At 30.7% G+C, this 11,037-nt stretch overlaps 9 protein-coding genes across 9 annotated transcripts, besides 10 other annotated features; 3 read left to right on the top strand and 6 right to left on the bottom strand.

Annotated features, from left to right (window-relative positions):
• Positions 1-33: 33 nt before the first annotated feature.
• EDI_155240 (uncharacterized protein) lies at positions 34-1,217 on the top strand (the record flags this gene model as incomplete). The annotated part of the gene is made up of 2 exons (XM_001737344.1): positions 34-62; positions 143-1,217. 2 exons carry the CDS (start codon positions 34-36, stop codon positions 1,215-1,217), a joined length of 1,104 nt encoding a protein of 367 aa, XP_001737396.1.
• Positions 1,052-1,092: a microsatellite.
• Positions 1,218-1,228: 11 nt separating the features above from the next.
• Positions 1,229-1,256: a sequence feature (AT_rich).
• Positions 1,250-2,026, bottom strand: EDI_155230 (uncharacterized protein; the record flags this gene model as incomplete). The annotated part of the gene is made up of 1 exon (XM_001737343.1): positions 1,250-2,026. The coding sequence occupies one exon, from the start codon at positions 2,024-2,026 to the stop codon at positions 1,250-1,252; it is 777 nt and encodes a 258-aa protein (XP_001737395.1).
• Positions 1,936-1,963: a sequence feature (AT_rich).
• A 96-nt stretch (positions 2,027-2,122) lies between the features above and the next one.
• On the bottom strand, positions 2,123-2,977 carry EDI_155220 (uncharacterized protein; the record flags this gene model as incomplete). The annotated part of the gene is made up of 1 exon (XM_001737342.1): positions 2,123-2,977. One exon carries the CDS (start codon positions 2,975-2,977, stop codon positions 2,123-2,125), a length of 855 nt encoding a protein of 284 aa, XP_001737394.1.
• A 472-nt stretch (positions 2,978-3,449) lies between these two features.
• Positions 3,450-5,219, top strand: EDI_155210 (uncharacterized protein; the record flags this gene model as incomplete). Its single annotated transcript, XM_001737341.1, has 1 exon — positions 3,450-5,219. One exon carries the CDS (start codon positions 3,450-3,452, stop codon positions 5,217-5,219), a length of 1,770 nt encoding a protein of 589 aa, XP_001737393.1.
• Positions 5,220-5,291: 72 nt separating this feature from the next.
• Positions 5,292-5,331: a microsatellite.
• A 256-nt stretch (positions 5,332-5,587) lies between these two features.
• Positions 5,588-7,504, bottom strand: EDI_155200 (uncharacterized protein; the record flags this gene model as incomplete). Its single annotated transcript, XM_001737340.1, has 1 exon — positions 5,588-7,504. The coding sequence occupies one exon, from the start codon at positions 7,502-7,504 to the stop codon at positions 5,588-5,590; it is 1,917 nt and encodes a 638-aa protein (XP_001737392.1).
• Positions 5,724-5,795: a microsatellite.
• Positions 7,505-7,545: 41 nt separating the features above from the next.
• On the bottom strand, positions 7,546-9,051 carry EDI_155190 (uncharacterized protein; the record flags this gene model as incomplete). The annotated part of the gene is made up of 4 exons (XM_001737339.1): positions 7,546-8,019; positions 8,120-8,277; positions 8,321-8,630; positions 8,800-9,051. The coding sequence occupies 4 exons, from the start codon at positions 9,049-9,051 to the stop codon at positions 7,546-7,548; spliced, it is 1,194 nt and encodes a 397-aa protein (XP_001737391.1).
• An 89-nt stretch (positions 9,052-9,140) lies between these two features.
• Positions 9,141-9,179: a sequence feature (AT_rich).
• A 345-nt stretch (positions 9,180-9,524) lies between these two features.
• Positions 9,525-9,612: a sequence feature (AT_rich).
• On the bottom strand, positions 9,605-9,958 carry EDI_155180 (uncharacterized protein; the record flags this gene model as incomplete). The annotated part of the gene is made up of 1 exon (XM_001737338.1): positions 9,605-9,958. One exon carries the CDS (start codon positions 9,956-9,958, stop codon positions 9,605-9,607), a length of 354 nt encoding a protein of 117 aa, XP_001737390.1.
• A 53-nt stretch (positions 9,959-10,011) lies between these two features.
• Positions 10,012-10,059: a microsatellite.
• A 5-nt stretch (positions 10,060-10,064) lies between these two features.
• Positions 10,065-10,099: a sequence feature (AT_rich).
• Positions 10,100-10,179: 80 nt separating this feature from the next.
• On the top strand, positions 10,180-10,482 carry EDI_155170 (uncharacterized protein; the record flags this gene model as incomplete). Its single annotated transcript, XM_001737337.1, has 1 exon — positions 10,180-10,482. The coding sequence occupies one exon, from the start codon at positions 10,180-10,182 to the stop codon at positions 10,480-10,482; it is 303 nt and encodes a 100-aa protein (XP_001737389.1).
• Positions 10,483-10,539: 57 nt separating this feature from the next.
• Positions 10,540-10,612: a sequence feature (AT_rich).
• EDI_155160 (uncharacterized protein) lies at positions 10,602-10,991 on the bottom strand (the record flags this gene model as incomplete). Its single annotated transcript, XM_001737336.1, has 1 exon — positions 10,602-10,991. One exon carries the CDS (start codon positions 10,989-10,991, stop codon positions 10,602-10,604), a length of 390 nt encoding a protein of 129 aa, XP_001737388.1.
• Positions 10,992-11,037: the final 46 nt, after the last annotated feature.

The following is an 11,037-nucleotide window of genomic DNA, read 5'->3' as shown; positions in this document are numbered from 1 at the left end:
CTTTCCCTAATGTTATTACTGCATGGGATAGAAATGGTATTGATAAAGCTACTGCTAATGTAGTAACCAATCCAGAAGGAGGACAGAATATAACTAATGTACCAATTGTACCTGGACCATATCAAGTGAGTTCATATTCTAGTGCAGTAAGTAGAGCATATTATCCAGGTGCAAGATGGGGTATTACAAGAAGACTTATTGCTTCATCACTTCAAGAGAAGAGTATTTATCTTCCAACAGTTAAGACTGCTGAAGTATTGACTGAATCTACTTTATATGCTGCATGGAATCCTGATTTCCTTCTTTCTGTTCTTTTAGGTAATCAAACAGCTACATGCCAAACACTTGTATTTAATTTAACATGGTCATGGGTTGTTTCACTTAGAGGATTAAGAAAGAGTACACTTGATGTTATTCCAATTCCTAATGCTAATTCACTTGGTTATGCAGGTACTAATGCAGGTACTGTTGCAAGTGGAACAAATAATACTATGATTCCTGCTTCAATGACTGTTGATAATAATGCTGGAGTGGTTACAGTTAGTAATCCAGTTTATACTACACAAGTACAAAATACAGGAGGAGTTACTTCTGTTTCTAATAATTCATGGACTGTTGATGCACTTAAGATGTATTTGAATGAGGTTATGTATAATATAGGTGTTGGTAAAGTTGATGCTATTTTATTTGATGTTAATAATGTACATGTTCTTCCTCAAAGTACTGCTTCTACTGCTATTAATATTCCAGCTGGTGCAGCTACTCAGTTGTCTTGTGTTATGATTGCATTTGGAACTGCTATGACTATGGGTAATGGTGTTACTGGTTATAATTTCAGTGTATTTATTTGTGGTAATGGTAATGATGCTCAACATGTAATCAATGTTGCAACTGATAACAATACTCTTGTTGTTTATTCTGCGCCATTTAGTGTTTATGGAGTTAATCTTCCTAATCAAAGTGGAGCTACAGCTGAATCTGTTGTTACTACTGCCTTGTTAACTACTGTAGGAAGTACTACTACTAATTCACCAGCTATTATGTATGCAAATACTGCTACTGGAGCTGATGCTGCTGTTGATGTTGCTGCTGGTAGTGTTTTAACTGTTAGTGGTACTTATCAAGCTTCTGTTGCTTATCCAGTTGTTAAGGCATTACAAAGCTTTGTTACTGGAGTTAATAGTAATGATGGACAAGCATTATTAGAAAATTATTAAGCTAAAATTGCTAATAATAATTAAATTAATTTTTAATAAGTTGGGAAATAGTTAATTTTGAATTGTGTCAGAGTTATTGAGTCATCTATATAAATGGCGTCTATAGTTGAACCATATGCTTTCATTTTTGAGGCAAACATTGGAGTGTTATTACTGTCTAGGAATCTTAACATATCGCAGTTTCTCATTATATAAAAATAACTTTTTTCTGGTTCGAATTGGTATATATTTCCTGTTTTTATTTCTTCTATTTGTAGTCCTCCGTCTTTATGTTTTAGTATTGTTAAATCGAAACTCATTGTTTCGTTTATTTTTATTGTGCCGGTCGATAATGGTTTTATTAAAGCTATATTGTTTACGTATGTTAATGTTTCTGGTGTTAATGGATTTAAATCTTCGGTGTTCGGTATAGTTGTTATTGTTAAATCTGAGGGTTCTATTACGTAAGATGTAGAAGAGTCTTGTATGTAATCAATTTTTAGTATTTGAGGTATATTAATTGTCAAATTTACTTGTTTTAAGTAGTAATTTTCTGTTTTTTTTAATTCGTAATAACCACTTTCTGTATATGTTTTACTTATTGTTTCTTCTGTAGGTTGTACATTTGTATTTATTATTACAGAGTCTAAATACGGTATATTATTATCTGGAGTAACAGTAGTAGTACCGTTTTCTGTAATATTAATTGTTTTAGTTTGACTTGATGGTTTTACATTAGTTTTTAATGTTATATTATTAATATAATTGTCACTTGTTAGTTGAATGGTTCCATTGTTAGTTGTTGTTATAGTTGGATTATCTATTGTCATATGAACATTGAATGTAGTGTTGTTTATTGTGTCTTCTTTTCTTAATAATGTTAGAGTTGTATTAGAAACTAAAGACATTTAAATGAATAATAAAGATTAATTTAAAGTTTTATTTGTTATCTGAAGTGTTATTACTTGTTTTTGTTTTGGTTGAAATTTTAAAGTTACCTTTTCATAAGCTTCATGTACAGTTGGTTCTAATACTATGTCCTGTCTATTATTAATGTCATCGTTTGTAATTGTATAGTTTAAATCTACTAGTGTTATGTCTGGATTAGGTTCATTATCTTCATCTTCTGTTGGAGTGCAGATATATCTATCAAAGGAGCATGTTATATACCATTGTAGATTGAAGTCTATCAGTTGATTTTCTTCACCGTTATTTGTTTTGTTTGTTGTTTCTACTGCTATAATATACCAAGGATAAAATGGGATAGTTACATTTTCATTTGTATAAGGATTCCAAGATATATTATTTTCATCGTAAGTCCAAAAACCTTCTACTCTTGTTGGTCCATAAAAGTTTTGTTCTTGAATAGTTTGTGCTTTGATTATTGTTGTTATTTGAAATGCACCACCGGGGTAATAAATTTGTTGTTGTATATGACTACTATTTTGAACCATTTTTAATTGTGCTTCAGGTGTTGTTGTTTCATTTTCTGTTTTTATATATGTAGGGAACCATGAAACTGATACAGTTGGAAAGTTGAGTCCTATTTCTTTCATTTTAATATCAGATATGGATAATACTGCTAATGCTTTGTCTATTTTTACTCTTTTAAAACATTTACAGAAGGAATTAAAGTTTGTGTTTTTGAATAAATCATAAAATATATGAGTTGTATCTATTCCGAAGTTTCTATTTTCTTTTATTAATACTCTTTTTTTAACATTAAATGAAAATTCAACTTGATGAGTATTTTCAGGACAATTATTACGTGTATGTATCATTTGAATATAAAGATGAACTTAAAAATTCATAATATGTCAACAGAAAGCAGTGATTGTCATCACTCTGAGTCTTGTGTTGAAAAGGTATTCAAAGATAGTACATGGAATGTAATTAGGAAAGTTGTTATGTTAGTACTTTCATGTATATTACTTATTGCTTCGTGTTTTTTTGCTTTTATTGAGAGTAGAAGACAAAATCAAGTTATGGATGGTATAGAAGAAGTGTTAGATGTAGTAAAAGTATTAATTCCTAATTAATTTATTTGTATCTTAATCTTTATATTTTAATTATGAGTTGTTTACATGATGTACTCCTTATGTTCATTCTTTTTACTTTACTTGTTTTATGTTGTTGCATGCATGGTTGTATTCGAGATGATGGTTTTGTTGCACGTTTATGCTGTTGCCCTGGATCTTGTCAATATCATGGGGTTTGAAGTTTAAACTCAATACTTGGTAACTTAATAATTTAATGTTTTTTGACTTATACGGTGTTCCACGTTTAAATTTACATAAGAAACGGTATGGTAGTTATGGTTCTATTCATGGTTGGTATGGTAATTATAAATTTGTTAATAAAAAGCCATATACTTATCAACGTGTATATGATAGAAGTCCAAGTGATAAGAAGAACGAATTTGATAAAAGGTATAACAGAGATTATGATAAGAGGTATAAAGAGACTAAACCTAGAAGGCCTGATAGTAATAGACCTCAGCGTCCAACTAATAAGAGACCCACGCAAGATAGAAGACCTTCTCAAAAGGATAAGCCTACTAATCGTCCTGAAAATAAACGACCTGTACAAGATAGAAAGCCTACTAATGCAAATCGACAACCTGTTGATCAAAAGAAACCGAGACAACCTAATCGACCTGAACAGGGAAAGCCTACTAATCCTAATAATAATCCTACACAGAAACCATCTAAGATTGATGACAAGTATGATCCAGATTTAGGTAAGATTGTTGATAAAAAAATAAGAGAGATAGAAGATAGAACTGATAGTTTGTTTGATAAGGGAAGTTCTAGTAAGGAGAAGGATAGTTGGTGGAAAGATGTTAAGGATAGTATTGGTGATCGTGTTAAGGATATTTCTGAACGTTTCCCTAAAGATTTGAAAGATGTCATTAAGAATAATCCTGCAGCTAAATTGGATGCTGCTTTAATTAGGGCTATGTTTGATAAAGGTATTAAAGTCGGTGGTAGTTTGTTAGGAACTGCTCTTACTGCTGCTGCTGGTGAAGGAGGAAAAGATTTGTATAAAGGTGTTAAGGATCGTTTAAATCGTGATAATGTTCCTACTAGAAAGAATACTACACAAGATAATATTAAATATATGCGTGAAAAGTATATTAAAGGTAATAATGTTAAGAATGATGATTTAGATGCTATTAAGCAAATGTTGCTTGATGATCCTTCATTGGTTAAGGATTATGTTCATGTTATTTTTACTGAGCAGGAGTTAGGTAAGTTGTATGAAGAAGATCGAGATTATGGTGCTCTTCCTCTTCCTACTGTTATACGTGATGAATTACATTTTGTTCCTGCTAGAGTTCTTAAGAAAGATGGTGAACGATATTATGCTCCTGAACATTATGTTGCTGAAAGTGAAGGTATTGTTATTGATCCTAAATATCAAAATCAGCTTTTAAAGAATGGTAATGAATTTGAATTGTTTCCTGAATCTTTAGGTGAACTACTTCCTGATGATCTTGAAGAATATAATTCTCGACGTCTTACTTTTATTTATGAACAATTGCCTGATGAATTGAGGCGTCATATTCGAACTGATTTTAGTGTTGATCATGCTGCTGCTTATCGTTATGCTAAATTATTGAATATTCAACTTCCTAGGGAATTACTTACTGGTAGTAATGATGATTATTATCATAAAATTAATTATGGTATGTGTACTCATCAGCGTATTGGAAGTGGTCGTAGATGGTTTGAAGCTAGTGACTTTGAGAAGAAGAGTAATCTTATTGAATACATGAGAAATCATTATATGTGGAATCGTGATGGTGGTGATAGATTGGTTTATCCCGATGATCCTAATCGCAGTGGATTTAATTATCTTAAGGGTCTCGGTAGTTCTGAAAATGAAGATGAATGGGGCAGTGTTTTATTGAAAATTAGTCCAACAGATCCTGATACTTTTAAAGTTTATATGCGACCTGATGGACGTAAAGTTTTTGTAGAAAATAAACAAAACGAAAATCATATTTACAATTTGAAATAATTAATTATCTTCTTTTTTAGGCTTTGTTTCTTCTGCTTTTTTATCTTTTATAATAAATCTATTCTTGTATGGTTTCTTTTCTTCTTTCTCTTCTTTCTTTATTTCTTTCTTTTTCTTTGGTAACTCCCACATTAAGCCCTTTTTATTAGCTATTCTATAGACGAGAGACCAATATGGCTTCTTTAATGCTACTTTTTCTTCGGTAGATGTTTGATCATCTATTATATACATCAATTTGTTCATTGTTTCTATTAATTCTTCGTCCTCCATTTCTTTGTATTTGCCCAAAGCAAAATCGGCTATGATGTCTCTAATGCTTGTAGTCATGGTATGATTAAACAGATTAAATGGGTTCTTTAAATACTCAATTATCTAGTTCTAACTTTTTCTTCGCCGCCAATTGTTGATGTGGCATAGTCGAATTGAGGATCTTCTAATGGTTCTACTGGTTCTATAGGTATTTCTGCTTCACTATCTTCTTCTATAATTAGATTTAACGGGTAATCGTTTTCTTCTTTTTCTATTTCTGGTTTCTCTTCTTTTTGTTCTTTTTCTTCGATTGGTTCTTTTCTTTTTGTAGAAGGTGGTTGTTGTACAATTATAACTTCTGATTCTAACATTAGTAATCTATAATCGTAATCGTGAAGTGCTTCTTCTTGCCATCGTTCGATAAGTTCTTCGGGAATTTCTTCTTCTATTAATAGAGGATGACGTTTTAAGTACTTCTTAATTTTCTTATTAACAAATTTATTTATTTGTGTTATTTTATTTATAGGATCTTTCATCTTTTTGATCTTTTCTTGTTTTCTTGTTTTTCGTTGGAGTTTTCTTGATTCTTTAGCTTGTCTTTCTAAATTACCTTGTGTTCTATCATCAATTAATTGAATTGGATAATTTATTTTCTTCTTTTCTGAATTATGTTTAAAGTTCTGCCAATATTTAGCATCTTCTGGTACAGGATCTAATTTTATTTCTTCTGGCATATGGTCATCATACCATTCTAATTCTTGTCCATCATCTTCTATTATTGGTTCTTCATTTTCTACTTCATTTGGTATATCGACGGATTCTAAAGGTATAAAGTCTGGTACAGGTTTAGCTTCTTTTAATACTAATTCTCTTTCTTCTAATTCGTTTAATTTAATCTTTATACCTTTAGAATCGTCGTCAGGTTTATTACCGTTGACGTCATCATTATTTTGTATTTTCTTGGGAGACTTCTTTTTCTGTTCTGGTTTAATTATTATTTGTTGATATGGTACAATCTCTTGTATTGGTTGTTGAGGTGGTAAGTTATTATTTCTAGGTGGATTAAAGAATGTTGATGTTAATTTTTCTTCAAATGGTCTTTTAGCTTGATATTTAACTTTACCTTTTCCATCTTCTCTATTATCTTCACTATCCGAAGAACTATCATCTCCTCTTTTCTTATAATTATCATTAAAGAAGTCATCTAATTTTCTATATCTTTTTCTATTTTTTTCATCTTCTTCATCATCATCCATTGGTTTTATTGCTTTATATTGTTTAGGTGGTATTATAAAGTTATCAGGATCTTTAACATCTTTATGTATTTCTATTTGTTCTTGTAATGGTTGTTCTTTTAATTGTTCTAGTATTGATGGTATTCTTTCTTCTTTTATGTTATCTGCTAGTATTACTTTATCATTTTCGTTTGTAATTACTATTGGAATGTCGTTTATGTTTTCTTCTGTTATATCATTTTCTATAATCTGATTATTCTTTTTAATGTCTTGGTCTACTTGATCAAGGATGTTAATTAATTCTTGATCGTTGTTTATGTCAATAATACCATCAAGTATTTTAATTGTATTGTCATCGTAAGTATAGACTTGTTCTGGATTATTTGGATTAACTATTTCATATGTTGGTTCAATTTCTTCTTGAGTATCTTCTTCTTCATTTTTTATATTTTGTTCTTCTTCATCGTTTGGTTGTTCAATATTTTCAAATTCTTTGTTGTATTCTTCATAGTCTGGATCATCAAAAAGAGATTCTTCTGTTTTATTGTATTGTTCGTCTATTATATCAGGTTTATTTGCTCTCTCAGGTTCATTGTCTGGATCAAAATAACTATTTTCTGTGTATACATTTGGATGTAAATCTACATCATCTTCTTCTGTATAGTCTTCATCTCCTGCATCAGGGTCATAATTGTCATTTATTGAATTTAATGAGTAGTTATTGGAATACCAATTATTTTTTATACTTCCATAACTACCCCAACGTCTTCTAAATACATTAGGTCTATACCAATAGCTCATGTTGAATAAAAAATAAAAGATGAATTATAAAAAACAGTTAATTAAAAATTACCTGTATTCCAATTGTTTACTAAAGCATCTGGATCATCTTCACTTTCTTCTATTTCACTACTATCTTCATCAGCTATTCTTATTTTCTTTCCACTTTGTACAGTGATATATTTATTATTTCCTTCTTCTGTTATTACATTCTTCGTTAAGTCAAAGAATCTCTTCTGCATTTCGTGATCATCTGTAACTACTCTTTTTGATGGTGTTTCTTCTATAATTGGTTGATCTAATACTATAGGAGGAGGTAGACTCTCTTGTTCTAATTGGTATACTGCATCATCTAAATCATCTACTGTGTCATCTCCCATATCATCTAATTCGACGTCTTCTTCTACTTCATTTTCTAGTAACATTTCTACCAATTTTGGATCTAAACCATCATATTTGTTCTTATTTTGTTCTACTTGTGGTTTAGGTGGTGGCTCCTTGAATAATTTCTCTTTAGTAAATAGTACTACTGAATTCTTTTCTAGCCAGTCAAAGTCTTCGTATTCTTTTGCTGTTTTTTTGTAATGCTTTCCAACTTCCTGGATTGAGTACTAATATTGTTGGAATGGAGGTGACTCTTGCGTGTGAATATTTCACATTAATTGTGATTTGTTCTCCTCTTGTACTAATTAATGACTTAAATTCAGGCCAAATAATATCATTTAAATTTGCATCATCGAATAGTCTAATGTCATATTTTAAACTTTCATTGTGTCCGTCCATCATAAAACGACCTCTGAATTCATCTACTTTTAAATCTTTTAATAAATCATTAACAAATTCTGTTTTCCCCCATTTTAGTATCACTCACAATTACCAATGTTTTAATTCTTTTGGTTCTTCCGCTTAATGCTGAATTGAGCCATATTCTACTATTCTTTACAACCGGATTATCTTCTTTCCATGGTTGTAATTTAATTTTTATTCTATTGGTAGTGTCTCTACTGTGTTCTTGAGCCCATACACTATCAAACTTAGATACATTATTCATGTATCCTTTTAAGCTGATATTTTTTAAGAATGCATGGGCTTCTTCTAAGTCTGGCATTTTAAGTGCTTTTCCTATGTCTATATCTCCCCAATCTGCCTTTATTTTTATCCATCTTTCCCATTTCTTCGAATATAGCTCCTTCATTGGGATGTTTTTCTTTTTGTCGTTTTAAATATTCTATTATAGCATTAAACGATCCGTCATAATTCTTGTTTTCCGTTATTTTTTCAAATTTAATAAATTGGGACTCTCCGTTTATATTAACAAAGGGTCTTTTTCTTGTATGTGCTACTTCTTCTAGCTCGAAGAATGCGTGCACGTGTTTGTTGGATCCTTGAGTGGTCTTCCCGATAGCGATGTATTTAATATGCGCCTGCTTATTTCTTGTGGAGCACCATTGTTCGATGGCACTCTTTATTGTCTCTTTACTGGGTACTCTTTGGGCCGGTGCGAAGTTCATGGTTACAAAGCCATGCATGGCTTTAAATTCATAATACTTACTTTGTGGTTGTGACATGTTTTTGTTTGTTTTTGATTATATTAGATTTCTATTTATATTTGTTAGAATTTTCTAAATTGTCTGTATGAGGATATTAAGTGTCTGTCATATTAAAAGTATAATAATTTTATAGTATTTTAATTTTAGAATTGTCTGTTTATCTGTGGAGTACACGTTTTACTTGTTATTTATAGTTTGGTACTTTTTAATTCAGTTCATGTTCCCTCTTCTTTCATCCATAGTGCAAGACATCGACGAAACCTGTAAAGGTCTCCTCGATAATGATGCTATAGATTTAGACTCCAAATGTCTGATCTATTCTATCATGTACTTTATGAGGAGATTCGAGGAGACTCACTATAATTATAGTGATATCCTGTTCTTCTACATTACAGGTTTCGTCGATTCTTGCAGAAAAGACGAGAGATTTAATAAACTAGGTGGTTTATTAGAATTATTAGAGAACTTCAATTTCGTTAATGACATTGAAGATTAATTTATTATTTGTTTTTTATTTATTTCATTTAATTTTTAATTAAACAAAATATCGTTAAAAAGAAATTAATTAGTTTTAATTATCTTCTTCTTTTGGCTTTCTTGGTTTCTTTTCTACTTCACTGAAAGCTTTCAACATTCTTGCTTCCATTCTATGGAGTCTTCTTTCATAGAAGGCATCTACTACATTCTGGTAGTTCTCTTTTATTCCTTTTGTTAAATTGTGGATATTATCTAGCATTATAGCTTCTTCTTCTAAGAGTTCATTGTACTTCTCCTCGTTTGAGTAGTACCGTTCCTCTTTTTTGAAGAGTTCTACGAAATCATCGCATATGTCTTTTAATTCGAACATATCTATAAAGAAGTTGTTCAATTCATTGACTTTGATATTGTTCATTTTCACACTGGTAATCTTATCTTCTGCTTCCATGCGTATATTTGTTCATTTCTTATCCATTTAAATATCTAGATGTGGTAGGCATTCAAACAGACAGACAGACAATTTTGACAGACAAAGAGACAAAACAGACAATTTCTATTTTTATCTTATTATACTTTTATTATAATTATAGTATAACAGACAGTCTCCTTACCTCATACAGACAATTTAATTTGTTATTTAAACGCCGCTAACAATGTTATCAGCATTCAATGCAGTACACACAGCCCAAACTTAAGCTATCCATCCTCATTCAAGCCACGGCTAAAGAAGTGAGAGAACAACTCTCTCGGGCTATTGACGAGACAACTGAAATAGTGCTGTATGGACTCGTCTATTGGTTCCGTATATGGGACCATGAGTATAATTTATATCCAACTAAATATTTGTTGCTGTGGCTTGATTTCTTAATGAAGGATATAGAATCTAATTTGATTGATTCTAAACCGCTGCTTCATCTTCTCAAACTCATTCGTACTGGTTATTATGAACCAGACATTGAGCACTTTAATTGAATGCTTTTTAACTATGCGTTTAAATAACAAATTTGTTTATTTTTAGAAAGCAATAACAAAAATAAATAACATTTTTCTAAAAATAAAACAAACATAAATAAAGTAATAAATTAACTGAATTATAATAATTCTGTTTTCCTCCTTTGAGGTTTTGTCTCTTCTTTGACCTTTTTTACTAACTCTTTCTCTTTGTTTTCTTCTTTTCTTAATCGACTTATAATAAGTCGATTCTTCTTTTGTAATTCTTTAATTTCCTTTTTAAGCAAATCAATAACATCCAAATGCTTAATGATTGTTTTACTAAAGGTGGTTAAAGGTATGTCACCAAATGACATACTAACTCCGCCGTCTAATACATGAGCTGTTTCAGAAACGTGTATAATATCTCTAATTAAATCATCGAAGTCTTTCAAAGTGACGTTCTCTTCTTCCAACTCGGTTGTTTCATCTTCAAATACATCTGGTCGCTTGTTTGATGGTATCCCGTACATGATCTGTGTAATGACCATATCTAGATGGTAGGGTCATTAAATATTAGTATAGTTTATTATTAAA

The sequence above is a fragment of the Entamoeba dispar genome, genomic scaffold, assembly GCF_000209125.1.
Source record: "Entamoeba dispar SAW760 scf_1105229460541 genomic scaffold, whole genome shotgun sequence".
NCBI lineage: Eukaryota > Evosea > Mastigamoebida > Endamoebidae > Entamoeba > Entamoeba dispar.
The sequence above is the reverse complement of the archived record's forward strand: the minus strand, read 5'-3'. Positions and strand labels throughout refer to the sequence as shown.